At 56.2% G+C, this 27,484-nt stretch overlaps 4 protein-coding genes and 3 non-coding genes across 13 annotated transcripts; 2 read left to right on the forward strand and 5 right to left on the reverse strand.

Moving 5' to 3' along the window:
- Nucleotides 1-77: 77 nt before the first annotated feature.
- Nucleotides 78-5,235, reverse strand: LOC117644098. Of its 4 annotated transcripts, XM_034383296.1 has the most exons (22): nt 5,028-5,228; nt 4,726-4,853; nt 4,465-4,649; nt 4,001-4,251; nt 3,865-3,930; nt 3,482-3,583; nt 3,217-3,319; nt 3,012-3,136; nt 2,842-2,910; nt 2,665-2,760; nt 2,436-2,528; nt 2,300-2,335; nt 2,141-2,215; nt 1,859-1,975; nt 1,719-1,787; nt 1,564-1,608; nt 1,447-1,487; nt 1,211-1,366; nt 945-1,140; nt 701-870; nt 384-479; nt 78-305 (listed from the first exon to the last, which is right to left on the reverse strand). In XM_034383296.1, the coding sequence occupies exons 1-22, from the start codon at nt 5,062-5,064 to the stop codon at nt 252-254; spliced, it is 2,310 nt and encodes a 769-aa protein (XP_034239187.1). In that variant the 5' UTR covers nt 5,065-5,228; the 3' UTR covers nt 78-251. The 4 variants fall into 4 exon arrangements, with proteins under 4 accessions (XP_034239187.1, XP_034239189.1, XP_034239190.1 ...); XM_034383298.1 differs by lacking the exon at nt 2,300-2,335 and having other exon boundaries at nt 5,028-5,229; XM_034383299.1 differs by lacking the exon at nt 3,865-3,930 and having other exon boundaries at nt 5,028-5,222.
- Nucleotides 5,236-5,744: 509 nt separating this feature from the next.
- LOC117643696 (sodium/potassium/calcium exchanger 3-like) lies at nt 5,745-11,980 on the reverse strand. The gene is made up of 9 exons (XM_034382739.1): nt 11,832-11,980; nt 10,003-10,436; nt 9,057-9,263; nt 7,682-7,869; nt 7,451-7,598; nt 7,267-7,374; nt 6,840-6,917; nt 6,555-6,764; nt 5,745-6,244 (listed from the first exon to the last, which is right to left on the reverse strand). Exons 2-9 carry the CDS (start codon nt 10,223-10,225, stop codon nt 5,802-5,804), a joined length of 1,605 nt encoding a protein of 534 aa, XP_034238630.1. The 5' UTR covers nt 10,226-10,436; nt 11,832-11,980; the 3' UTR covers nt 5,745-5,801.
- A 1,384-nt stretch (nt 11,981-13,364) lies between these two features.
- Nucleotides 13,365-15,117, reverse strand: LOC117643824 (U-scoloptoxin(16)-Er12a-like). 2 transcript variants are annotated; one of them, XM_034382938.1, is made up of 3 exons: nt 14,903-15,117; nt 14,383-14,488; nt 13,365-13,555 (listed from the first exon to the last, which is right to left on the reverse strand). In XM_034382938.1, exons 1-3 carry the CDS (start codon nt 14,958-14,960, stop codon nt 13,453-13,455), a joined length of 267 nt encoding a protein of 88 aa, XP_034238829.1. In that variant the 5' UTR covers nt 14,961-15,117; the 3' UTR covers nt 13,365-13,452. The 2 variants fall into 2 exon arrangements, with proteins under 2 accessions (XP_034238829.1, XP_034238830.1); XM_034382939.1 differs by lacking the exon at nt 13,365-13,555 and adding an exon at nt 13,713-13,918.
- A 1,537-nt stretch (nt 15,118-16,654) lies between these two features.
- On the forward strand, nt 16,655-27,413 carry LOC117643247 (sodium/potassium/calcium exchanger 3). 3 transcript variants are annotated; one of them, XM_034381998.1, is made up of 9 exons: nt 16,655-16,873; nt 19,278-19,466; nt 19,568-19,755; nt 25,070-25,217; nt 25,331-25,426; nt 25,650-25,880; nt 25,968-26,177; nt 26,292-26,393; nt 26,476-27,413. In XM_034381998.1, exons 1-9 carry the CDS (start codon nt 16,849-16,851, stop codon nt 26,808-26,810), a joined length of 1,524 nt encoding a protein of 507 aa, XP_034237889.1. In that variant the 5' UTR covers nt 16,655-16,848; the 3' UTR covers nt 26,811-27,413. The 3 variants fall into 3 exon arrangements, with proteins under 3 accessions (XP_034237889.1, XP_034237890.1, XP_034237891.1); XM_034381999.1 differs by lacking the exon at nt 16,655-16,873 and adding an exon at nt 17,327-17,438; XM_034382000.1 differs by lacking the exon at nt 16,655-16,873 and adding an exon at nt 18,522-18,654.
- On the reverse strand, nt 24,271-24,352 carry Trnas-uga. Its single transcript has one exon. It is a non-coding gene; the product is annotated as a tRNA-Ser (tRNA).
- On the forward strand, nt 24,528-24,600 carry Trnar-acg. Its single transcript has one exon. It is a non-coding gene; the product is annotated as a tRNA-Arg (tRNA).
- Nucleotides 24,828-24,899, reverse strand: Trnaq-cug. The gene has a single exon. It is a non-coding gene; the product is annotated as a tRNA-Gln (tRNA).
- Nucleotides 27,414-27,484: the final 71 nt, after the last annotated feature.

Genomic DNA, 27,484 nt, shown 5'->3' on the forward strand with positions numbered 1-27,484 from the left:
CCTCTCTCTCCCGCCCCGGCCAGCTCCAAAGGAAACCTGAGGGAAACTCATGGCAGGAGAACTTTAAATGCCTTGGATTGAAAGACTATGTACGTTTATTGATAGCAAAAAAGAAATAATACAATAGTAAGAAAAAATATCTGACGTATAAATGTGAATGACGCATGGACAATCATGTAAGTGCAGGGTTCCGGTTCTTGTTTTGTTGCAAACGTATGACACAATGAATTGCTGAACTAACTGCCCTTATATTATTCATCTTCATCTGTTGTCTCTTCTTCGATAGTCACTGCGAAACCCTGCAGCTAAAATAAAATATGAGGCATTAAAAATACATGTTATTAAAAAATACATGTTATTCGCAAATCCTGAACTGTATTTACCTCTTTGAATAGATTGATAATGATCCTTTGATCAGCTTTTACTACTCCAGCAGCTGTTTTGTCCGCATAGTTTACTTCATCAATTTTTATATTTTTCTGGGGAGAAAATGATGCTTAGACAATGTATTCTAGATAGAATGTGAAGTTGCACTGAAATTATGAGGTAGTCATTTTCAAATTCAATGGTGACAAAGACCACCCAAATAGAATGTACACCAGTTGGCTGGGTTTTGTGACCGCATTGCATGAAAATCAGTACTTAATAATTTTACTGACCCGTAAAAGTGAGATTTTTAAATACAAATTGTAACTCTTACTTGTTCTAACAGATGGTGGACTAGTTCGGTGTATCCATACTGAACAGCTAAATGTAGAGGTGTAGATCCAGCAGTGCAATTTTTTTCATTCACATTGGCTCCTGCTGCTATGAGCAATGCCACACTTTTTACATTGTTGGACAGGACAGCCAAATGGAGAGCTGCCTCACCTTAAAGAGAAAAAAATAAAATTGGAAGGGGTTTCTTAACTATCAACCAATATTTATCTCCCACTATTTCATACCTTTAATGTTTTTCTTGTCAAGTTCTCTGTCCTCAACTTTCAGAAGTGTTTCCAGGCATTTGTTATAGTTTTTCTTTGCTGCAATATGGTAGGAAGTGTTCTCTTCTTCATCTGCTAGATTAACATTAGCACCTGCCAAGCAAAGAAGCTTGACACATTCATTATGATTTTGCTCAACAGCAATAATGAGAGGTGTCTAGAAAAGATGATGTAGAAAATCAGTAAGAGGTGGACCCAGAAATTAAATTCAATATGCTAATTCTCACCTGTTCTTGTCCATTTGTCTCATTGATCCATCTCCTTTTCTGCATTGTCGTCATGCATTTTAAGAGTTTTTCTAATTCTTTTGCATTGCCAGTCATTGCAAATTGGAAAAGCCTGATGCATGCTTGTGCTTGTTGTATTGGGGCAGATGAGCAACTCTGGAAATTACAACTAAAATTATAATATCTTTACTGAAGATAAGGTTTGACTGCAAGTAACTCAAATGGGTGGTTTATACCATGTCTTTGTTGTGTTCCAATGATTTGCTCCTACAAACATCTACACAGAATAATAAAAATATCTTCAATAATTATGCTTTAAGGTAAAGTGGAAGGAGAGAGTAAAATGAACTTACTGATTTTACCAACACCATCAGTGACAACATTGTGCGTCTCTTTACCTTAAAGAAATATAAGAAAAGCTTATAATTGCAGGTTGATTTAAGAGTATTTAGAGAAAAATCTTCATGCGGCTTTTGCATGGAACCAAAATAAGTTTGTTTGTGAGTACCTGTTGTCTTCTTTTTCTCGTCAGTGGAATCAGCTACTAGATCAACTCCCCAAGTAACGTTTGACCAAGCTAAATTAGTAAAAAGCTATTGGTAAATTTTGAAAATATACACTATCAAAATCTTTCCATGCATTACGTACCATTTGCAGAGGGCAAAAAGACATTCCAGCTAAAAACATCTAATTCTGCTGGCAATGGGTCCAGTAAAGCTTCAGCTCCTTGGTTGTTTGGCCCAAAACTTGGAAACTCTGGTAAACCTACTCAGCCAGAATTAGGGGCTCGAAACGACATTGGTTCTACACAGAATCGATGGATTTTTCATCAGTTCTTTGAACCGATGGCGTTTCAAACACCTGATTCTGACAGGTACTGAAATTTGTAACAAGTTGCAAACAAAAATGAAAAATGGGAAGGGCTCTCACCTGCCATTTGTAGCCCAGAATATTGTTGGTTGTTTGGCTCAAAACTCTCGGCAACCACTGATGATCCGTCCAAACCTGAGGCATAGAAATTTGTGATCAATAATATATTAATCATTTAAATACATAGCAATGCTGCTACAAACGCCCACACCATATTACATTGTCCGTTGTTGCAATCAATGCTGGATGCCATCTCTGGACCATAAATGTAGAAATTTGGGGGGGAAAATGCATTGTACGTTAAACTCTTCCAACAATTTTCAGGAGAGGTTGGATATTTTGTTTTTAAACGAACCTTGACTATCACTGAGATAACATTCAGCTAGCTGCTGGTGTATATTCTGTGATGAGCTGCTTCCTTCAACCAGGAAAGTTTGCAGATCGGAACCTAGTTGCAAAAAAAGAAAAAAGGTAGACAGTGTAAAATGAAACTAAACCACATATGTTACTTAATTCTTCATTTTCTGTTCCTTTAGTTTTGTTCTTTATGTGAAACAGAAATATTTGTACAATTTAATTTGCACCTTGATTTTGCCAGTTGACATTAGGACAGGACTGCACCGCATTCAATTGCTGTTCTTCTCTTTGAACTTGTATATTCTCTTCTGAAAAACTCCCACCTAGAGTAACAGAAGGTGTTCAATTCCTATGCTGAGAATTTGTAAAGTATAACATGCTTGCTAGCATGCATAAACTATTACCTATTGTCCTTGATCTCCTTTCGTTTCCAAGACTGTTGCAGTTTGGAGAAGTTGAGAGCCTCCTTTTCCCTGAAATTTGATAAATTTGATAAAAAAAACATAATTGAAAAAAAACACATTAGGACATGTGTCTCATCAAATTTTCCTGTTTTAACCAAAGCAGATCTCACCAGACAGTTTTGATGGTCTGTATGAAAAATTTCTTGCTTCACTTCTGCTTTTAGACCCATCACTTTTAGTTCGTTCTAATTGGACTTGAACTTCAGCTTTAATATCTTCTCTGTATGGTGGCACTCTAGAAGTAATAAATCAAACTGATAGAGTCTTGATCATACATTTTAAATGCAGTGTGATGAGTCAATTTCACTTTCTTACGATACAATTAGTGCCACTTGGTGATGAAGATGAACTTCCTGTGCATATTCTTCCCATGATGGTGTGTCTGGGTCACCCTCAAAGAAGCGAGCTTTCACTTGGGCTGAAATATATTTCAAATCCATAATTTGTTAGATAAGCTGAAAAGGATGATTACTGAGGAATAGTCTCACCAACTATGATCCTTTTTCACTCTACATTTGCATGATAAGTGAAATAGACAAGGCTGAAGAAACAAGGACTTGGCTATTGCTTAAAAACTCACATTTTTGTGCTATCTTTGAGACAAGAAGGATCAGTTCATCCCCACTTTTCCCAGAGTAGGCTGACATTCTATCAATTTGTAGCTTCCCAACATTAGCATCAACTGAAAGCAGAAAAATACAATTACAGTAACCCTAAAAATTTACCAGGATAATATATAATCATGGCTTATGGAATTTATTTCAGAGGGGGGGGGCGTCATGATGCATTTTTTGCCTACTCTCAGGCTGCAAGTTGCCTTCCCTCTAGGCAGCGCCCGACCGCTGCACCCGTCAGATTTGGTACCACCCTGAGGGTCGGCTACAAGCATGTCACTCCACCTGCATGTAGGCAAAAGGTGTGTCATGGTCCCCTCTACAAAGCAATTCAGGAGCCGCCCCTGACCTGGAAGGCTGGCAGGGAAGGCCATGACCACTCCCCTCCCCCCCTTTCTTTCTGGTGGAGCCTCCTCTGTAAACAATGTCTTTTTACAAGTCTATTGTTTTCACTCCAATTTATCTTTTACAGTATGGGAACTTACCTTGATTAGAAATCACACTTGAAAATAGAGGTCCACAAAGTGGGGTAGGGCAGCCGCGCTTGTAGGCATAGAAGCCCAATCTAAATTGGCGAAGCTCCGTTTGCAGCCTTTTCCATGCCTCCTGAGCCTGGTTTGTAAATTCCTCCACGGGAATGGGCAAATCTGTGCACATGCATTCATTCTTTAGCCTTGTGACTTCCTCTTCAATCCATTCAGATTTATTTCTTCGTATAATGATTAAGTTCCTAAATCTGCAATAGTTAATTTAATGAGCACATTTCAAAATTTGTAAGGTCCAAACTGACAATAAATTTAAGGGTATACTATAGTATTTAACAACAGAATTTTTATTGGGTTGTCCAACAATTCGTTACTGATCCTCAAAATTTTTAAAACTAAACCTGTGGTTACAATGTTGGAATTGGAATGAGCAGAAAGAAAAGCCAAGTTGATGAGGTACTCACTCTGCCTGAAAGTCGTTCTGAGAAGATACATTAATATCTGTGTAATATCTGAGCCCCCAATTAGTTGTGCCTGATTCTTTGGTGACAATTCTATGAACATGGGGTTCACAAGAAGCAGTAAACACAGAAGCCCGAATGAAAGTTTCAGTCTCACTTTCATCTTCAGTCAGAGTAGGGTGTTGAAGCTGAAACCAGCGAGGACCTTTTTAAGTTAGACTTATAACTTTATCGGAAAGGTAGCATTAACAATCAACAACCTACCTGAACCTTCGGATAGGGAGCATTAAAACCTTTCAGAGCTCCGTGAAAACTCGTCATTTCTTTTACATATCTCAATCGGTATAAGGGATTTGGGTGCACCAAAATTTTCAGACTGTAACCCGGTTCAGCTGAAATGAAGACCTAATTTTATTGAAATGCTAGGCAACAAACCGTGCGATGAGGATTAAGTGGCGGATGCATAAACAATGCGTCAAGCCTGGTAAGCTGATTTGGGCGACAAAGGGCACCATTTCAGCATCGAAGCTGCACTGTGAATGTCCTCCGGTGAACCCAATACTGACCTTGGAGGTAGTAGTAGTTGGCGGCTAGGCCCGACATGTTTGCGGCGCGACTTGCACGGGTCGTATCGCGACAGCCGAAGGACCACTGCGGTGCACGCCAGAGGTGCACGCCGTGCACGCCGCGCTCTACAACTGACAGCAGAGGACTGGCTGCGGCCTCAAATATTGCGCGTCTACTCCACGCCGGGTGCAGGCACGGCGATCGCGCCCCACTCCCACTCCACTTCCCTCGCCGGCCCGGCAGCCCTCGTGCGCTACGTCGCTCTCTTTGCCCGCGGTAGTACTCGTCGGCGCACTGGCAGGGGTTGGGGATTCGTGTGGGGGAAGCTTTGCTCGTCCTGCCCACTCGGTGACGCATGTTTATTTACGTGCCACTATCTAGAGGGATGGAGGGGGATGCCTCGCCCAGCCACCTTTCAATCGCCGTCAGCAATAATGCATTGTCAGCTTTCGAGCCGAACGGCTCGGAAGTTTCCGTTAGATGTGGGTGTTCGCTGTGGCGGTCTAGAATTCCCTATGGTTCCCTACGGTATGGAGTGCAGGGTCAATGGTAATAGGGAGGTAGGCAAGCCCGTTGCGCGACCCAGTGCTGCGGGACGGCCTGCCTGCGCGGCGCTCCCGGCTCGACTCGCATCGAACGCGCAGCTCTGCGCCATCCAGAAACCCATCCTTATACATCTCGGCTGCCGTGCCTTCGTCGGACAATAACACAGTGCATGAAAGGACATAAATACAACTTTATTTTGAGAGCGAAACTATGTACAAAATGAGTGACTAGGTCGGGACGGGGCAGGAGGGCAGGTTGACCACGAAGAAGACGTTGAGCTCGATGAGGGAGGCCAGCACCAGGTAGGCGGCGTACAGGGCCAGGCAGGTGAGTCCCACCCGCCAGTCCAGCCGGAACCTGTTGACCAGGAAGGTGAGGTACAGGCCGAAGAGCGTGGACAGCAGCGAGATGGCGGAGTAGGCCAGGCCGCGGGAGTTGATGATGACGCCGTGGTCGTTGGGCAGCGCGGGGAAGAAGGCGGCCTTGATGAGCCAGGGCAGGCCGAGGCACAGCAGGATGTCGAACACGTTGGAGCCCAGCGAGTTGCTGATGCCCATGGCGCCGTGGCCCTGCTTGGTGACGATGACGCTGGACACGGCCTCGGGGACGCTCATGCCGGCGGCCAGGAACGTCAGCCCCATCACGGAGTCGGGGATCTGCAGCGTGTCGCCTGCAGAGCGAGCAGAGGGTAGAGACAGTCTCCCACAGTGGGCCAGAACACCGGTGGAGGCGGTCAAAATCCCGGACGTGTTTTGAGCTCCAGAGTCGCTTAATGGGACTCGAACCGAACGAGTGACCCCACCAATGGATTGCTCTCCGAACGAGGAATCCATTGGTGGGGTCACACGCTCAGTTCGAGTCCCACCTAGCGACTCTGGAGCTCGAAACGCGCCCAGAGTTTTGGCCGCCTCGACCGGTCTTCTTGCCCACTGTGCGTCCGTCCCGCGTGGCGGTGCGACAGACAGAGCGACCGTACTGACCGATGACGGTGATCATCCAGGCCACCAAGTAGGACGTGATGGCGATCCAGAAGATGCAGCTGAGGAAGGTGACGGGGTACCACTTGCGCCAGCGCGGCTGCCGGCAGTCGGGCACCGTGAGGAAGAGCAGCAGGGAGATGGGCCAGATGAGCACCCACCAGCAGCGCTCCCAGCACGCGCAGTCCTTGGGCCAGGCCGACAGCGACAAGTCTGGAGGGAGGGAAACAGCGAGGTAACCACCAAGCTCCCGAAACTAACAAAAACTTTGCTCACGCTACACCTTACCTGAAATTTCGTCTTCGTCGTCGGCGAATGCCTGCTTCGCCTCCTCCGGGGCCTCCTCCTGTGCGCGCACGCCGCCTCCTGGAAATGAATGAGTCATGTGATTTGGAAGTTTGAAGCCGCAAGTTTGCTGTTATTCCCTGGGATGCCCAATGACTCTGGCTCATGATCCTTGTGGTTGGTCAGTCACTGACGTAGGCCGCTTTTAACCAGGTTTCTTCACCGGGTGCTGTACTTTTGGCACTCGTCGCTAGTCATTCGTTACCGTGATAAACAAAAACAATAAATTTTTTAAAAAAATAGATGGTTTATTCAAATCCCGTAGAAACGCTGCGGCCCCTCGCCAAGAGCACGCATTCTAAAAGCCCCACATCCCAGTGACGTCAACTTGCAAAGCCGTTCAAATTTCCTTCCAGAGAGAGAGACTCACCACTCCCCAGCAGCGGGCTGCTCTCGCCGGGCTCCTGTGCCGAGCCCTTGCGGCTGCGGCTCCACCAACCCTTCACCTTACGGCTCATGGACGCGTTGAAGCACATCACTGCAACCGAAAGCAACTCGCGTTGTTGACCGGGGTCGTGAGGGGAAAGACAAGGCGCGCTTAGGCTGGAACTCACCCAGGAGGTAGAGTAGGTACACGCTGACCAGCAGCAGGGCCTCGTACCACTCGACCCGGCCGTCCCGCAGGACGAAGATGAGCAGCATCACGGTGATGCTGTAGGCCACGCTGTCGCGCGTCACCGGCCACCAGTCCAGCGCCACCGCCTGCACAAACAGTCCGTCGCTCTGTCTCTCTCGCACTCACGGCGCACTCCTTGGGGGTGCGAGAGAGACGGAGCAGTACTCACCGTGCTGGCGAAGAGGCCGCAGCAGGCGGGCACGGCCAGGACGTTGAACACGGCGCTGCCCACCACGGCGCCGACGCCGATGTCGCCCTCGGTGACGAAGGTGCCCACCAGGTTGATGAACAGTTCGGGCGAGGACGTGGCCGCCGCCATGAAGGTCGCCCCCGCCACGTCGTCCGACATGCGGAAGCCTGCGGGCCGGCCGGAAAGGGTCTCTCCATGTTCGGTGTGCGCAAGGCGGAGTCCGCCGGGTCCCCGTCAACGAGTCCCTTGTGGACCCGGCTTCCAAAAGGATTCGGACGGTGCAGCGTACTCGTTATCAAGACAGGCCACAGCAACGCCCAGCCGGGCCTTGCGCGCCATAATCTCGAGGAGGAAAAAAATGCCAAAAGGCCGTCTTGCACTAGGAGGGCCCCGCCTTCCAGTCGAGAGCTAGCAAGAGCCGTCGAGGTAGGCAAACCGCAAAACGCACGTGAGTTGCGCGTGCCTACCGCCCGGGCGTTCGGCGGCGCGTCGTCACTCTGTCTCCCTCGCACCTGTGCGGGACGACCGATGAGTGCGAGAGAGACAGAGCGACGAAAACGTCATTCGGCATTGCTCTGCTGCTCGGCGCCTCGCTGCAGGCATTCATGCAAAAACTTCGGCCTTTAGACACCTGGGTTTCGCCAAACCTTGGCGTGCGTGCCCGGTGGCAGTGGCGGTAGCGACTTCTCGCAGTGCTATCATCGTCCTATACGCCAATTTTTCCGAGAAAAACCTCGCATGCTATCAGTTGTCCGCCTCCCCCAGAGCCCGCCCAGCCTGGTGTTGGCAGTTGGGTCGGCCGCGCGGTGACCTTGCAGTTAGCTTATTTAAATTTGAAATCTCGGTGTCCGCGGCCAATGGAACGCAATGGACGAAAGGCAATTAGACGCAAAGGACCTCAAGAGTCATCAAGCTGATGGACCCTTTTTCATGAATTTTGATTGTCACAGCCGTAAGCGGGCGTCGTTTTGCGTGCCGCGATTTCGTCGCCATCCTGCCGGCCACCGCCAATGGGCACAGCCAATGGGCACCGCGCTGAACGATAGGTGTTATCGCGCAGTTCTGCCCACCTTGGCAATTATCGATAAAATAAAATCCAATCCGCATCCAGCTCTTCTTGTAAAGGCCACCGCCGCACCCAGCAACGCCGCGGAGACCGGCGGAGACTGACTCACGAAAGACTCGAAGGCGCCATCTAGTGGCCGCGGCGTGTACTACTACTGTAGCTGCATTCCGCGTGCAGCGTCAGTTGGGCTGCCTAGCATTCAGGCGCACGCTCGCTGCACCGCGCTGTCTCTCTCGCACTCCCGGGGAAGTGCGGGGAGGAGGCCATCTTGGCGGAGAGCGTACTCACTTTTGCATAGCTTCTTGATGCTGGGCACGAAGTACTCGTCGCAGACGACTGCGAACAGGATGAACAGGTAGCAGGCGACCAGGGCGTGCAGCAGAGCCGCGCCATGCTGCCGCTGGGAGCGCGTGAAGATGTCTGGGGGGAAGTCGAGGATGGCCGGCGACGTGCAGTTCTCTCCCTCAGCCCATAGCAGGTGGCGCCTCGCGCGGCCTGCGGCAGGAGAAGCGGGCACTCTCTCACTACTAGGTCCTTGGTCGCGGCGCCCCCTGGAGCGTAGAGTCTCGATTAGTGGACTGGGTGTCGTGGCCCCGCCGTGCGGGTACTCACGCCCCTCGCCGCCCCGCGCTGGGGTCACACTACTTGGGCCCCACTGAAACAGACGGGTCCGGCCATCTGCTTAAATCACTCTAATCAATTTATTGCCGGGACAGCATCTTTATGATCTTTACTCGACGGCATCGTGCGTCCACCCACGGGCCACGCAGGGGCCACAAGGCCACGCGGGGCCACAAGGACGGGGCCACATGGTCACAGGGCCACATGGTCACAGGGGCGCAGAGGCCACTGGTCCACGCGCCTTTGAGGGTTGCAGGTTGCGGGGCACGCGGGTCACAAGGCATCGGACTGCAGAAACTGAAGGCAAGCTGAGGGCACCGTGATTGATTTTTGTTTATCACGTGGAATGTGGGTCGTCTGGCCGACAGACTGGCTGGCTGGCCTCGGTATCTGGCCAAGGAGGACGATCCTCGGCCACTCCCGGCGTATCGTGTCTGCCGTGGAGGGAGGGGCGGGGCACCACCACAAGGTCCTTGAACTCCGCGGGCTCTACTGCAGTCCAGCGCGGCGCGGCGCACCGACTGCCCAGGACGAGGCCTTCTTTGCCTTGACCCACAGCGACGCCGGGGTGTTCGATGTCTCGGCCGGGCAGGGCCGAGCGAAACTGACGTACCTGGAACGGAGTCGGAGGCGGCGGCGGGCGCTCCGGCGAGGCCGAGGCTGCGGCCGAGGGCGGCGACGGCCACGTAGGCGGCCGGGACGGTGACGAAGATGGCAAGGCGCCTCAGCACGCGGCTGGCGCTGGCGCGGCGAGCACCGCGAGGGCCTTGTCCGCCTTCTCTGCCGCCAGCCTCAGTTGTCCGGAACGGCCCCTCATCGGCGGCCAGCTCTACCATCACTTATTGGCGAGAAGGCTGCAACCCCCGCGACGCCGCGACGCGATGGCCCGCGACACGATGATGGTGCCCGATGTCGACGATGTCGACGCGACCCTGGCCGCCGCCTGCCTCGGCCTGCCTTGCCTCGCCTTGCCTCCCGCCGACGGTGCGCACGTCCTGGCGTCCTGGCGGCCTGCAGGTGCGGGGCTCACGGCGCAGCTGGTGACTCCTAGAACATAGCGCAAGACAGGCTCAGCTTTTAATCCGCGACCTTCGTTGAACCTCCATGGCCACCCCGCACGTTGCGCCGTCCCGGCCGTCCCTGTGGTTCCACGCACTTGTATCCATTCCGTGGAGAAACGCAAGGTTTGAACTCATTGTGCAATAGAGGCGGCTGCATCGGAAGGTGCGTCATAGAGTACCAGAGCAAAGGCAGCCGACAATATCTGTGTTGACACGACTCGCGGACAGCGGGACAGAGGAGCGGACGGTCGGACTGTAGTCTTTCAGCCCCCGCTTCACCTGCAGAGTCGTCGACCTCACCGTCTGTCATTTAACTATATTTTTATTTCAATTTTTTTCGATAAAAAAGAAAGTTATTCTCACGAGTCACTACACTCTAGGGCGCAATACTTTTGTTCGGTGTACCTACGCAAAGATAGCTATTTTGATTATTAGATTCGTCACCTCCACTCCAGATGCGCTGGCCATGCATCTTGGGGCCCATGTCTCCTAGCACGCATACACCATCAAGATAAGAGCAGCTCAGCAAGGGACTTCGCGACTGGCCTTTACAAGACACTCGACGATGTCACTTTCGATGCGACACTGCCAAAAGCGCATCAAATTTGCCAAGTGAAAGTAGAAAAATAAACGCTTTTTGATTCACGTGTCTCGCTGCAGGGGCGCGCCGAGCTCACCGAGCCAACGGCCTTTTGGTGTTCCCCCGGTTGGGCAGTTAGTACACTGCGAAAGCCCAACCACGCCCATCCGGTGCGGGAAAGTAGAAAAAGAGACACTGCTGCGGCCAACGAGCAGGATACCTTTCGATGCTCTTGACATTGTATCACCGAGGTCCAAGGACGAGCGATAGAACGCCCCGTGTGTTCCCTTGGCAACCATGCAATGCGAGCCAGAAACAAGCCACGGCACTCCCTGAAACGGCGCCACCGGCTTAGCCCCCAGTTTGGTTGCGTGAAAAGTAAGAACATTTTCCGCGGTTGCCGCATTGCACGTTCGTGTGGATACCAAAGCGGGTACTGCAGTCCCATCAAAACCCTAGTTTCTGACAGCTGAGTTGTGTCCGCGACTGATTTATTTTTCTCTTTTCCACCCGCACTGCTCCGAACGCGTTTTCGCCCCCGCCGCGAAGCGTGGCCGTCCTACACCCCCCTCGCCCACTGCCGAGGGGGCTCCCTAGCCTGCCCCATCGCGGCGCGGGTCCGGGGGACAGGAGCGCGTCGCGGGGCGCGTCGCGGGCCGCCGTCTGTCACGCGCAGTCAGTGCGGGAACGCCCCGGGACACGTGCGCACACTGCGTCTCTCTCGCACTCATGGGGCGTTCCGCAGAGGGTGCGAGAGAGACAGGCTGGCGAAGGCAGTGATGGAGACACTGCTGCACTTACTTGGAGCGGAGGGTGGCGAGGGCTGCGCTGGAGGAGTGGACCTGGCGGCTAGCACTGTGCGTCTGGGCAATGGCCAGCCGGGCCACGCCAGCCATGCCTCGGTAGCCAAGGCAGCCAGACCGAGCCTTATCTCTGTTTACAGTCACTGATTATTGCAAGCACGCTGCTACTTCTTAAAGACAGCCCTGCCAATGGGCGGCATGGCCCAAGACATGTGCGGCCCTGACAGGAAAATACAGGCCGCGCCGTGACGCGCCGTGACCCGGCGGAGGTGGGCGAGGGCGAGGGCGCAAATCAGATAGCGGCTAATCTGGAAATCTAGTCTCTCTGACTTCTCTCTATCTCATCTCGTTTCGTTTCTCATGTCGACCCCCAAATCGCCAGGTAGGCGACAAGCTCGCCACCACCGCATCATTCAAGCGGGCAACCACGCACACTTCGTGCCCCATTTGACGCGTATCAGGCAGTTACGCTTTGTGTACGCCTCAGTTTTACCAGTGTTGCTTCAAGTGGCAGTGGAGCGGTTTGGACGGTTTGGAGCGTTAACCGGCAATCTGTCAGACCTTTAGTCACAGGGAATGCCGGAAATGGACGCGGTTCGGAACACAGAGAGTAGATAATAGGCTGACTTCAGGCATAAAAAATAAAATAAAAATTCTCACTTCTAAAAGCCGGCTTTCAAATGAGTTATCTGTGAAGACAACAAAAAGTAGTGAACTTGAATGAAAAAGTTGTCCAAAAAGTTGAATGTTTTGCTTTTATTTCGTGGACGACCCCTAATCTGTGTGATGCAACTCCCGCGCCAGTTATGACCAGAAATTTGCATCCTATACGATGCACAAAGTACGAGAAGTGTACGCCTGTATTGTCGCTTCTCTTTTGGTGCCGCGACGAAGTTTCACCGTGTTTTGCAATATTGTGACTACACTATTACGCAGCCTCTTGGCAGAGTTGTTGTGGCCGGGGGTGCGGCTGACTCACTGGTCTGTGTTTGCACCCCGTTGTTTGCGCCGTGGAAGTGTCTTTCCCACGGAGGAGTAGGGGCAGCATGTGCATTTTGTCTATTTTTGTTGCTGTTTCCATGACCGCGATAACTTGCCAAGCAACTTGATCCAATTTTCTTGGATAATTAATTTTAAAATATTCCAGCATGATTTCCTCCACAAGTTTCTCATATGTTTGGCTCCTGTTCTGCCCGGAATGGCTCTTTTCGCCTCAAAACAACTTCCCCCACCCCTAAGAAAAAAAAAACTATAAAAATAAATAAATAAATAAATAAATAAATAAATAAATAAATAAATAAATAAATAAATTTTATTTTATAATTTTATCTCCTTTTCTCTCACTATTTACCCTCGTGTTCGTTACTGGTCTTCGAGACAAAGAAAGTTTGTGACTGCATTGTTATTCTTGGAAGCTTCGTACTATCAGTGCTCGGCCTCTGACGTCACGCTGCGTCGTCAGGCACGTCATGCAGGCGGACTGCGCCAGGCTTCGTCACCACCAGGAGAAAGGGGTGCGAGAAACGGGCAGTTCACGGTGCTTGCGTACGTCATGTATTTTTGTTTTACAAAGTTGTTCATCCCGGTCGGCCGAGGCGAGGTCGGGTCTTCGTGCATCTTCAGTCCTCCGGACAGTCGAACTGGGGGCAGCAATCCGGGAACACGGCTCCGGCTGGGGTGTCCTTCAGTTTGCAGGTATCCTTAACCTTGTACATCGGGCATCTGCAAGTAACAATATTTATTTTTGCAGAAAGCCCTGCGCTACCAAATGCTCAAATCAGAAGGGACTAGTTTGTGCATTTTTAAGGAGATGACGACGAGCCTGATGATGTGTGAGATGTGTGCAGATGAGAGGCCGTGAAAAATAGCGAACAGCGGGTAGTTTTTCAGAGATTTTATTTTCGAAAATAATTAGCAGATGAGTTGAATGTTACATGAAGGCGTTTTTCGGCCCCCAACAAATGGGGCTTTCGAGTGACAGTCTAGGGTGGGCAATCAATGGTCGGGCAGCAGTCCGGGAACGTGGCCCCGGGGGAGACGGGCCTCACTTTGCACTTGCGGTTGGGCGCGTACACGGGGGAGCAGCTGTGGGGAAGAGAGAGCCCGTTCGTTCATTCACTTCCTCCATTTCACCCCGTTTCTCTCACTCCGTTTCCTCGACACCATCGTCCGCGAAATGAGAATGACGCTGGTTTACCCAGCGCGCTTCGTGATAATTCCCGAGCGATTACAGAGTGACCCACGCCCGCTGCTCGACCCGCCTTTTCCCGCCATAACAGTGGCGCGGCGGAGTGGGTTGAGTGGTGTGGGCACCCTAGGTCACCCTGCACCGGCCGTGGCGTTCCGGGATTGCCTACGAGGGCGTACAGGCCGAACGGTGGTTCGTCGCTGTCTCTCTCGCACCCTACGGCACGTCCTGAGCCCCCAGAGGGACAGAGCGGAATCAGCCTGCTGGGGAAGCTTGGCATGATCGCCCATCCCGTAAGGCGCCGGTAGGCAAACCCGCAAAACCACAGCTTGCTCCGAAGCGAAATATGCCATTGACTCACGTCTTTCCCTTGACGACTCCGTCCTTGCAAGTGTACTGCGCACACGTGTCGGGGTGGCCGGTCTTCCAAGTCTGACCCTCCTTGTAGTCTCCGCAGTCCCCGCGCACTGGAAAGAAACAAACACCAGCAACATCAGTGGAAGCAAACTAGCATAACACGGAATAATACTGCCAATAATGTGCCGGCACGAAATCCGTATCCCCGTGTACAGTCACGAAAACGGAAGAGTCTCAGTGACGCAACAACCCAAACATTGGTCTTGCTTTGACGGACGATGAGTGGCGTTCGATCAACGCGTCCACACGGCCGGATCGAATCTCTCAAGGCCGCGCTAGCGGCGCTAGCGTGCCCAACCATTGCCCTGCACTGCTACAGGTGTTTATTTCCATTGTCGCCTAGTCGTTTTTCCTATCAACGGCCCACTTTCCCCAAAAAGAATTAGTATTGTTTTCTATTTTGACGCGGTCTGGTGGTGTGGCTTGGCGGCCCGATTCCCGCCAAAACCTAATTATGCACCCACCTGCGGCGATGAGGGCGAGGCACGCCAGGGCGGCGAGGAGGACGCGAAGGTGCAGCATGGCTGGGCGACTGTGCGACGGTCGGTCTCGGCGGGCTCGGTGTTCGCTTCGCTGGGCTTCGCTCTGCTTGGACTTGCTTCGCGGCTTCGCAGTGCTTGGCTGTTTGAACGCGACTGACACCCTGTCCGATCCGCGGACTCCAATCGACTCGGCAACGCGAGCGGGGCATCGTACAGCCTTGCCGAAGTCCCTGACCCCCGCGCGACCCCCCGCACGCTCATTCCGAACAGTGATTCCGGCGCTCTGTCTCTCTCGCACTCGTGGAGCGTTGCGTAGGAGCGTGAGAGAGACACAACACTGTTTGGCATCAGTCTGCTGACGCGGCCCGCGGCGGCTGCGTCCCCGGACCACCGCGCTCTGTCCCTCTCCCTGAGATGACAGCAGGGAAGACAGCCTTCTTGTTTTTGACGATGATAAACGAACTCGCGTCAGGATGGCACGGTTCCGGGTCCCACATATGGTCGCGCCAGGAGCGGAACGATCGGAAAAAAAATATGTTTGGTGCTGCAGTCGACTGCCTCTGTTCGTGGAATGAAAACCCACTCATTAGTGGGTTCCGATAATCCACCCAAGCCTTCAGTCATTTCCAAAACAGTTTTGAATGGCAAGGAACACGTAGCCGCGAACCGGAGGCCGCTATGTCCGGGTATGTCCACCGCTTCGCTCAACTTATCGGTCATGTTCTGGCTGGTCGCAGCGCGTCGCAGTGCGTTCCGTCGATAGTTTTCCACTCCTTTCTTATCGAGGACCTTCACGGCTCTGGCGGTAACTTCCACTGGACGCGTCGCACCCGTCAGCGGGGACAGGACGGGGCCCAGGCCAGCATTGACCCAATTGGTTAAAAGCAGGGCATGGCCTCTGTTTCCAAAAGGTAATGTTACCTTTCTCGGCATGCAGATGGCCTCTGTTTTAAGAAGATGATAATTCCGAAGAAAGATTACAAAGAGAGACACTTCGTCACTGTCTCTGTCGCACTCGAGGGGCGCCTTCGGGATGAGAGAGAGGCCGAGCGGGCAACGAAACTGTTCTTCGAACTCGCAGGACGGACGCTCTTGCCGGCGCGGCTGCCGGTGCGACTGGTAGCGCCCGCGTGAACCCGGGTAGGCAACCAACCCGACACCCCGGGAGCTGCTTCACGCTTGTGGTGGTGAAAATCCCGGGCGTTGACTGTACGATGACTGGAGTCTGAAGCTCCCCTGTCTAAAGCAGCGCCTATCGGCACTCGACTTTTTTGGCGTGCGTCGCTACTCGTGAACCTTACGGAGACGGTCGCTTACCGGAGGTGCCTTGCGCATCCTGGGCCTCGTCCCGGACCAGCAGGGGCCTCTGCACAGGGGCCGAGGGACGCAGCCCGGCCACCCCACTGCAGGGAGGCGACTGGCGAGGCGAGGCCGGCGAGGTTGGCGAGGCGGCCGCGGTCCACGGTGGCGGCTGGGCGTCGCCGTGGCGTCGCCGCCGTCTCGCCGCGCCATGCTTCTGCGGCGTCGCGTCGCGTCGCGCGTCGCGGCGACTCAGCCATGTGTCCGCTGCTCCGCTGGCCGCTGGCCGCGGCCGACCGTACTCGCAGGACTGCCCCTTCCCCGCCCTCCCCCGCCGTCCACGGCGTGCCCTCTGACCCCCGCCCCGCCCTGCCCGCCCTGCTCGCGCTGCCCGGCGGCCCTTCCAGTCCTGGCCGCGGCCGCGTTCATCGGGCTCGTCAGACAATCTGCCTGCCTTTGTGGACCGCGCTGGTGCTGGCCCCTGGTCCCTGGTCCGCCTCGCCGCCAGTCCGTCTCGTCCTGCCAGTGCTCCGCCGCTCCGCTATGCTGCTCAGCTGCGCCGTGGCCACTGGGTCCGCGTCGTGCTCAATTGTCACTTGATTCGTGATCGCCGCGCTCCCCGCCTGGACATGGCCCTCTTCCCGGAGGACGAAGGTAGGTGAAGCGAGGCAGCTCGCGGTGGCGGCGGCGCCGGCCTGCTGCCTCCGGGAGGACGAGGACGCCGTCGCTGGCTGGCCTGGCTGGCCGCCGAGCCGCCCCGCAGCAACCCTGGCGTGGAGGCATGGCTGCGCTGCAACGCGTGCCCTGCCCGGCCGAATCTAGTCCAGGCCCCCGAGGGTCACGCCGTCGTGGCCGTCGTCGTCGCGGACACGTGTACCGGATGATCCGGACGCTGCCCGCTGCCATGGCGCTGCCCAGCTCCATGGCCACTTGGCGGTCTAGCCCTCGCCGACGACCGCCACCCCTGTGCGAGGACTGCGAAGGGCCCCCGCTGTCGCCCCCGCGCTGAGCCGCACCGCCGCGCCGTGCCCCCGAGTGACCACCACGTCGCTGTGTTGTTGCTGCTCTTGTTGTTGTGGTGGTGGTGGGCAGTGGTGGGACGTCCGCGCCGCCGCCCAGACAGTGTTTCTCTCCATTCAAGCGACGCGCCGCTTCAACGGGCCTCTGAGCAGCTCCCGCCGCCCTGTATTCTTTCCGATGGGGCGAGCTGAATTTCTAGGTTAGAGTGACCCAACAATAACATGACGGTGGACGCGTGGGCCGCGTGGGTGCACGCGCCGCGATGCACTGCCAGCACACTGCCAGCAGACCGCGCTCGCACCACGTGGTCGGAGAGTCCCGGTCATTTTAACCGCGTTTGCACCACGTGGTCGGAGTGCTTGTGTTTGTCACGCGTCGTACACTGTACACTGTGGGCTAAGGTCTGCGCCCCCCACGCCCCACGCGCCCCGCGGCACAACGAACCAGTTGAGGTTGCCAGGGCCGACCCGCGCAGCCCCACACAGTGTGCTCCGCGGACCAGAGCCTCATCACGTTCGCGAGGAGTTGAAGCTGGTTCAAGACGATGCCGAGTGCCGACGCGACGGCAGCGGTAGCGGTGCCGACAGCGGCTACACTCAACAATGACCGGCTTTCCGCCACTTTCCGCGCGCTCTGTGCAGCTCTGTGGCCAGCAGCGCACTCTCGGCGAACCAGAAACGGGTCCAGCCGAGCAAGGAGCCGGTTGGGCCGCCTAGCGCGCCAGGAAGACACTAACCACGCCACTGCTCTTCTAGTTTCTCCCTCACCATCTTTTGCGAACGACGTTATTAAAGCGTGGGGCACGGGGCGGTGCTTTGAGAATGCACGCACCCCCTGGCCGGCTCGAAGGGGGGAAAGGGGGGGGGGGGCAGCCCAGCCTGCGAAGCGCGCCGCGGTCCTCTTTATATGATAGGCCACTTTGGTCGCTGGCACGCCTGGGCCTTGGCGTGACGTGGCGTGGCGTGCCGTGCCGTGCCCTGGCCGCGCCGTAACGCTATTGGCGTTGGAAGCCCAGGCCGGCCCGTCCAGGCTCACTGGCCTCCACGCCGGCGGCCCGGCGGCCCGGCCCAGCCGCCGTCGGCTTGCCGTCGCGCTCCCAACCGCCAACCGCCCGCGTCCGGTGTCCGGTGGAGGCTCCGGCGATTTCCCGGATTGATGGCCAGCGGGGAGCGATTTTCCGATTTTCCTACAGAAGCGTCGTCCCGGCCACTTAGCGTGCGTGGCCTGGCATGCGTGGCGTGCCGTGCCGTGCCGTCGGCGCGCAAAGCCGCATTCCCGGACGTGCCACTCATACGGCGAAAGGCTCGAATGGCTCGAATGAGACAGGGCGTAATTGCCAGTAGCTTGGAGGGCGTGGGCCGCCCGGCCCGGACGGCCCGGCATGCGGGACTTAAGCAATTAAGTAAAAACCGTAGGTACGTCGCCGACGCCGCCGCCACGCCCCTCGAGTGGGTGGTGGCTGTTTTTCCGCGCAAGGGCAAGAAACCGCAGCGCCAGTGCCCGGTTCCTGGCTCAAGGAACGCTAGCTCCACAAACGGTGTTAACATCTCAGTAACTGTAAGCACAAGCTTTACGCATAGAATTAATCCGTTCTAAAATTCCATTTCCTTATTTTATTGCTCCGTGCACAACGAGCGTAACGCTCACCACTAACGAGGTACGGACCTTTTGTCGAGTTGGTGGGTGGCACTTTCCTGCGTCGGATGGCATCCGGCGCCCGGTGTGCTGCAGGCTAATTTCGAGAGTCGTTTTCGTCGCTCTGTCTCTCTCGCACTCGTGCGGCGTCGCGAATAGGTGCGAGAGAGACAAGAGCGTCAGTTTGAGTGTCGCGTTTGTGCAGCAGATTTTCTTTTTCCCGTTGCGTCACCGTTCCGCATTAGAGCGCCGTGCTGTACACTGTGCGGCCTCCGAGCCGAGCAGGGCTAGGCAGGGCCCCGGCGGCCGGAGTCTGGCTGGAGCGACCAGCAGACGGACATGATGGCCATGACGGACAAGACCGCCATGCCGCACGCCGACCCTGTCCCTTTGGTGTCCGCAGCGCAACAAGTCACGCCGCTCAACTGCACGAACCCGGCCATCGACGACTTCCCCCGGGACCTGTTCACCGACAAGCAGCGCCAAGATGGCGCCGTCGTCCTGCACGCCCTGGTCGCGCTGTACCTGTTCGCCGCGCTGGCCGTCGTCTGCGACAAGTACTTCGTCCCCGCCGTGGAGAGAATCTGCCACGGTGAGCGGGCTCTGTCTCACTCGCACTCGAGGGCGTTCCGGGAGAGACTGGTGGACGCCGTCGAGGAGCCTGACGCACTGCTTGACTCTGACTGGTTGCAGCGCTCAACATGTCCAACGACGTGGCGGGGGCCACGTTCATGGCGGCGGCCACGTCCGCGCCGGAGCTCTTCGTCAACGTCATCGGCACCTTCATCACGGAGGGCGACATCGGCATCGGCACCATCGTGGGCAGTGCCGTCTTCAACATCCTGGCCGTGGCGGCGTGCTGCGGCATCGGGGCGGGCATGGTGAGTGGAGCGCAGCGGCCGCAGCGGCCAGGCAGGCTGAACCGAACCGAATGAGACGGAGCGAAGCGCCTCACCTGGGAAAGGGGTTCGAGGAGGAGGAGAGGAGAGCGGTCGCACGGATTGGTTCCTTCCCGACCAACCAGCACCTCTCGGTCGGGCATTCCCCATCCCCCGCGGAGCCTTCCTCCGTCGCGCTGCCCCCACCGGTCCCCACCACCACACCCTCCCCTCTCACACCCTCGTGACATCGACCCTAGCCTGGCGGCCAGCCCTTGCAAAATTTTTATCTTGTGTACGTCATGTGACGCAAATTCGGTATAAAATGATTCGATGAATCGCGCGTGTTCACATTTCGCGTCGATCAACCTGCGCTCATTTGTTCGACCTCTTAATTTTGAATAATGTTGCCCACTAATAGGTGCTTTCAGGATTTGGCACAGTAACAATTTATACAATTTAACGTACTTGCCCCGGGTGGATTCAGATGTAGCCTTCCCCTCCGCAGCTCAGACTTATTGAAAAATCTCGGTGGACCAATCGCGTGCCCCCGTCCCCTCTGTGCCCCTCCCCTCCGCCCTCCTCCCGGCTGCCAGCCCGGCAGGCTGGGCACCCTGGGAGGAGGAGCGACGGCTGTTCTCGTCCAGGTAGACGTACTCGCTCAGGTGTGCCTGTCTCGGTCGTCTCGGCGGCCACCTCCTCGCACGTCTTGGGCTCCTGGTTGCTTCGACACGGAAGATGCGTCGAGTTGACTCCGGTTCCCACGGCCACCCGTGCTACCGGTTTTGAGCGCGTGCGTCTGTGTGCGTCCGTGTGCGTCCAGGGGGCACCTGTGTGAGTGTGGGTCCTGAGTGGATGGAGCAGGTAGTCGCCTTCGTTTATACAGATCCCACCCCGCCCCGCTACGCCCCGCCGCTCTAACAAATCGAGGATATAATGGGATAAAAATACGTCGATAAAGGATTGGAGGTAGCAGGCCAGGCAGGCAGGCAGACAGGCAGGCGGGCAGACGGGCTGGCCGCAAGGAGGGGGAAGGGTTGTGATCATCAGTGTTCTTTTGTCTTAGTCGGCTGCACTGTATGTTAATTAGAATGTCGCACGGAGCCGCCGCGGCGAGCAGAAGGGTTAGGAGGTGGTCCATCTCCTCGCCCAGGGGTGGAAGCACCGAGGCACCGCACCCCCTCCAGTCCGCCACCGCCATCCACGCTGCGCTGCTGTGAGGCGCGGTGCGACGGCGCGGGGCGCGGGTTCGCGGTTGTAGTAGTAGCAGTGTGCCAGTCGAAGTGGGGACAGCGACAGCCGTGCATGTTTTAGTTAGTGTGCCGAAGGAACGCCGCTGCGTACTTTCAAAACGGGGGTTCATATGATCGAGCTCCGTCTCCCACGAAGACGCCTCAAAGACATTCCTTGAGTTGATTCAGGTGAATAAGACGGAATCCTCATCCCCTCGGGACCCCAACCGCGCAGTGGGGCCACCCCACTCTGCCCCAGCCCTCCCCGCCCCCACCCCGCCCCACCCACTCGCACCTATTCCTGTCGCAAGAAAAGATCCCTCGGGTTCGGAGAAGAAGACCCCCGTCTTCTTGGTTCTGGTTCCCACGACCACCGAATCCATCGAGCGGACTAGAGTGGAGTGGGGGCAGCTAGATGCAGCGTGGGAACTGGCCGTGAACATAGGCCACAATTCGCTTCTGCGCGGCGCGGCGCTCAGAGGAGCCGAAGAGGTGGCCCGGCTCCCGTCCGCTACTGTTGGTGGCGCGGCGGTAGGGCAGGGCAGGGCAGGGTGGCGCCTCAGCGGCCTCAGCGCGGCGAGGGGCGGCGCGGCTCGCGGAGGCTGCGTGCCGAGGGAGGGGAGGGTGGCTCTCTCTTCCGCGGCGTGGCCGTGCTGGCCGTGCTGGCGCCCCGTCGCGACCCCCTCCCCCCTCCCCCTCCGCCGCCGGCCCCTCTCGCGACGCGGCACTGTGGAAAGGGGGCGCCACGGAGAGCCTATTGAAGCGGCCGAAGTGACCGGCGCCCAAAATGGCGGAGGAGGCGGCCCGCGAGGCTGGCCGAGCTAGGCGAGCTGGCCGCGGTCTCGCGGTGGCCGGCGGCGCGGTTCGCGGCCTTTGGCGCCTTTGGCTAGGGTGGCCACGGTGGCAGGCCTGGCAGGGGCGACCGTGGCGCGGAGAGCGCGCTGAAGCGGTGGGTCGATGCGGCGCCCAGAGCGTCGCAGGAGGCATCCGTAGCTGCGGCGCCAGTCCGCGCCAGCCTTGCGACTCCTCTAGTCCTCCAGTCCCCTCCGGCCGCGAGGCGCCACGGCGCTACCCCGCGGTGCCGCGGTCCAGTCCGCGGGGCCGCGACACCCGTGGAGACACTACTCCACGTCGGCGGCGCCCAGGGGCGGGGGTCCCAGTCTACGTCATCAGAATGGCACGGCAGTTTGAGCGCTTTGGACATTTTGACCCTTTGCCCCCGCCCTGTGCGAACAATCCGTCAAACTTCCGGCGCCACTCGCGGGCTTTTACAGAGGACTGCGACACTGTAACTGTCAGTCACTGCACTAACCATGTGTACTTTCCTCGCTCGAGTCCTCACCGGTTCGACGCGCTGGACACGTGGACACACGTGGACACCGGAGACACGCGGCACGGCGCGCACGCATTTTTTTTAGTACACACCTCGTCACGGTGCGCGCACACTGTGACAGGGGAGCATGAGCCGCGGAGAGGTAGCCGCATTCCAACGGCCAGGTGTGTGTTTGTCGTGCGTGCGGAGCCCCGCGGAGCCCCGCGGAGCCCCGCGGAGCCGCGTAGGCAAGAGGGGAGGGGGACGGCCGGGGCTTTCTTCACTTTCTGTCGGGGCGGGGCGGGGCGGGGCGGGGCTGCAGTCGGCCAGGTAGGCATGGGAACACCTGCCCCACTGCGCTGCGCTCCGCCCCTCCACCCTCCGCCCCGCTTCCCAGCACCTTCCCCTGCCGCCTGACGAGACGAGGCCTGGGAGGGATCGTGGGAATATTATTCCCTAAGGAGCTTCTGGGACGTCCACGAGGCGCGGCGTTCAGAGCCGAGAGGAGGTCTCCCTTGGATTCCCCGCCCGGCACACCTGGCCCAAGACCTGGCCGCCCGGCCCGACAGGTAGCGCGTGCCACGCATTGTTGCGCCCTCGCAGGACATGCGCGGCACGCGGGACGCACGCGCGCGCGGAGGTGTCCCGCCGAGTGTCCCGCGACGCAGCGTAGCAGCGCCGTGGCGCCAACCTTCATCGCTCTGTCTTTGTCGCACTCGTGGGCCGTTTCGTAAAGGGTGCGAGGGAGACAGAGCGATGGGCTTGGCGCCACCACTCCACCCTGGCGCCACCCTCCGGGCAATGCAAGGGTGCGGGAGCGAGAGGCACGCACTGAGCGAAACAGGCAGGGAAGGGGGTGGGCGGGGCGGGGCGGGGCGACCGTTGCCATCCATTCGGCGGGAAAGACAGCGACGCGCTGCGACGTGCCTCGCTGCATGCACTGCACGGCTCGTGCACGCACTCCGCGCGAGCCATACTATCTGATAAAAAAATTAGTCACTGGTGGTCTGTGATAACAATACTACAACCCAAAACAAGCTTCACCCGACAGCCAGTCTTCACGTCTGCGGCGGGTGATTTGTGGTGATTTCAAGCGTAGTCCAATTTGACCAAGGTGGCCCCAATGTCCGGTTACGAGTGATTAAACACCTCTAAAAACAATCTTCTTTTTCTCTAGTTTATTTGAAACGTCAGTAAAGTATCTGGTTGTGGGAGCAGCGTCCCGACTGAATCGGACGGGATCGAGTGGCATCGCATGGCCGAGTGAGCGCCGATCTGCCTCCTTGGCCCGAAGCGCGGGGCGCGAAGCGCGAAGCCCAGCGAAGCCATGCCCGAAGTCCCGAACTCCTCTCCACTCCCACCTGTAAGAACCTCAACCTCACCTGGCCGCAGCGGCGCCGCGGCCGGCTACCTCTTTCGCGCCTCTGCGCCACTGGTCCTTTTTCCCCCGCGCTGGACCACCTTTTCTCCCCGTTCCCACGGCAGCCCGCAGCAGCCCGAGCGATTCTGAAGAATCGACTCGCCGCTCTTTCTCTCTCGCACCCCTACCGGACGCCCCGCGCGTGCGACGGAGACAGCGCCCAGACGACTCCTCGGCATCGGTCTGCTGGGAGGCGGGGGGGGGGGGGGGGGGGGATGCTGTCGTCGGCCGGCCCGCCGGCCGTGGGAACCTTGGGAAGCCGACAGTACGACGGGAAGACGGAGGTGCTGTGACCTGGAAGCTGGAGTTATGAAAAAGCTGGAAGGCTGAAAAGGGGAGGAAGAGCGCTGCCGGATTACTCAAAAACGCGTGCCAGGACTTCCGGAGTCGGGAATATATTGTGCTACTCTGTATTACTACTATTGGTTTACGAAGACTCCGTGCGATTGACGAGACATGAATTTTTGGTTCTGTTTAAGTCACAGGATGAAGCGAGACTAAATCTGTCGGAGATAACGATGCACGCTCAGTCCGGAAAGAGCGAAAAAAAGTAACGCTGCGGACAGGGTTCGAACCTGTGCGGGTAGAACCCATTGGATTTCAAGTCCAACTCCTTAACCACTCGGACACCACAGCTCGATGGAGGGGGCGCGCGGCAAGCCGTATCTAAAGCTAGCCTCGGCAGCGGCAGCGCGCCGTGTGACGTAGCCCTCCCACCCACCGACACTCAGTTCCCCCACTCCTCTGGTTTCTCCCGCCAGTCCCCCTCCTCTACTACGTTGTCTGGTCGTGGCGCTCAGTAGCTTACAGCGGTCCTGTGGCGCAACGGATAACGCGTCTGACTACGGATCAGAAGATTCCAGGTTCGAATCCTGGCAGGATCGGAACATTTTTTGTGGCTGTAGAGTTCAAATTAAAGTCGTTAGGTTTGACCGAGAAGAATAGTCATGGTCACCCTTATCTCGTCATGCTCTATATATTTTTTATGAAACTTTTTTTTTTTTGCTTTGAAAGATCCAAAGCTTTATCAGAAAAATTTAAATTTTATCCAAAGATAAAGATCAGCCAACACTGTTCCAAAATTAAATACAAACCACATGCGTCAAAAGACAGGTCCCACCGAGATTTGAACTCGGATCGCAGGATTCAGAGTCCTGAGTGCTAACCATTACACCATGGGGCCGGTTGCAGGGGAAACCGAGACTCACCCGTTGGGCTGGCGCAGCGCGTCGCGTCCGAGCGCGAGTGTGCCGCCGGCTGCGTGGCGGCGCGGCCGGGGGAGTGCCCGATCGCTGTAAGCGCCGAGTCTGCCGCCGCCAAGCTCGAACTGACGGTGGAGCGGCTGTGTTGCAGGTGGTGCCCCTGGACTGGTGGCCCCTGACGAGGGACTGCCTGGCGTACGGCGTCACCGTGGCCTTCCTCATCTGCATCATCCACGACGAGCGCGTTGAGTGGTACGAGGCGCTCACCCTCGTCCTCCTCTACATCGTCTACATCGCAGGTCAGTCCGCTGCCGCCCGGGGCTTTCGTGGTCTTCCCTGGGGCTTCCCCACTATGCCCTCAGAAGGCTAGCGGTTCCCTGGCGCTGCATTCATTGGATTCATTGAATTGCAGTGATGTACTACGACAAGTCCATCCAGGCCTGCGCCCGTGGCGGCGTGGGCTCGTCGGCCAGCAGACGACACAGCCGCGCCCTGGCCGCACAGACTGGTAAGTAGCAATCGCCAGCCAGCAATGAAAATAAGAGGAAAGAGGGAATCGTATTCACCGGGTCCACGTCAACTCAGAGTTACAGTGAAAGCGCGCGCAATTTCCCTTCAAATAATGCGATCGGCGCCGAAAGGGTCGGCAACCCCTTCGACGGCCACACCCGCGGCCCCCGGCATTGCTGGCATTGCTCGGCTCAACTTGACCTCCTCCCCATTGCTACCAGAGGCGGGTGAGGTGTTGTTGGCCGTGTCCTCCACCTCGCCGACCCCCGCCCTGCCGTCGCCGCCCTCGGACGCCGCGGACGAGGAGAAGCAGGCCCTGAACCAGGCCGTGGTGGCGACGACGGCGGCCTCGGGGACCACCAGCGCGGCCAGCGCGGCCGGCGCCAACGTCGAGCAGATCAACGGGTCCGTGAAGGCGGCGGAGGAGCCGCGGCCGGCGCCAGAGCAAGGAGGTAAGGGCTTGCCGCGGCGTGCCGTGAGTGCGAGAGAGACATCACTGTTCGACCAATTCATGTTTCGTCGCGCGCGCGCGTCCACAGAGTGCGTGGAGCTGTTCTCCTGCCCCGACGGCGGCTGGTGGCGCCGCGTGGTCTGCGTCGTCACGTGGCCCATCCACCTCGTGTTCCTCTTCACCATCCCGGACTGCGAGAAGCCGCGCTTCAAGAAGCTGTTCCCGCTCACCTTCTTCATGTGCATCGTCTGGATCGGCAGCCTGTCCTACGTCGTGGCGTGGCTCATCACCATCATCGGTGAGTGCCTCACTTTGCACTTCCCTTCCAGGGGCGGGGACGGTGGAAGGGAGAGGCGGCACGCTCTCTCGCTCTCTCACTCTAAAGCAACTTGACGAGGGAATGACCTTGCAGGTGACACGCTCAAGATCCCCGACTCCGTGATGGGCATCACGTTCCTGGCTGCGGGGACCAGCGTGCCCGAGGCCGTGTCCAGCGTCATCGTCGCCAAGCAGGGTAAGGGACTGTAGAGCCAGCGCATGGGGGCGCCTGCACCAGCTGCACCCTGCTCTTTCTAAAAGCCCTCCTATCGCCCCAGGCCACGGGTCCATGGGCATCAGCAACTCGATCGGGTCCAACACGTTCGACATCCTGTTGTGCCTGGGCCTTCCCTGGTTCATCAAGGCCTCCTTCCTGCCCACCGAGCGCGGCCACCACTACGTCAACATCAACTCGCGCGGCCTGGAGTACTCGGCCATCTCGCTGCTGTCGACGTTGCTGCTGCTCTACGTCACGTTCTACGCGAACAAGTTCAAGCTGGACCGCAAGATGGGCCAGGCGTGCCTGCTCATGTACGTGGTCTTCCTCATTCTAGCAACCCTCATTGAACTCAATGTGTTCTTTATAGTCAATCTGCCAACTTGCGGCCGGTGAAACCACTAGTCCATTGCGAGAGGGATTACTCGCGCGAGATTTTACTCGGCACCTTACACATGCAGCTGTACTTCCCGCAGACGAGGTGGATGTGTGTCAATGTCAACGAACCCTGGTCGAGCCGGAGGGGAGGGTTAACGCAGGCAGAGTTTTGTACATATCTTTTTATAGCAGTCTGTGCTAGACGTATGGGCTGTGAAGAGAGTGAACCTTGAACCCTGGACAGAATTTTGTAAAGAAACAAATGATTGTTTATAACTAAAATAATTTGTTTTACACCTTGAAACAAAAGATATTTCTGTTTCTACAAGAGAATGAAATGTAAATATTCGTTTGAAATCTGTGTCAGCTGTTTTGTCTCTAAAGGAAACAGTGGCTTGAGACTGAGTGCAAATAAAATGAAGAAACATTCAGGCACGTAATTTCTTAGTCATTATGTATGAAATAATGTGCCTCAGATGCAATGAATGTATGCGATTTCAATTAGCATTGCCCAAAACATTTATTTCTGGAAAAATATGTGGAAAATGAATTATACCAATAACTAACAAGTAGTTAGTTACACATTTTTTTAAAATATCAATAAAAATTCAAGAAGAAGAATCGGTTTTCCATTAAGTTCCAAAGCTACAAATATGTTCACATCGACCATTGAATCAAGTCAATGAAAGGAG

Source organism: Thrips palmi, unplaced genomic scaffold, assembly GCF_012932325.1.
Source record: "Thrips palmi isolate BJ-2018 unplaced genomic scaffold, TpBJ-2018v1 HiC_scaffold_17, whole genome shotgun sequence".
Taxonomy (NCBI): Eukaryota; Metazoa; Arthropoda; class Insecta; order Thysanoptera; family Thripidae; genus Thrips; species Thrips palmi.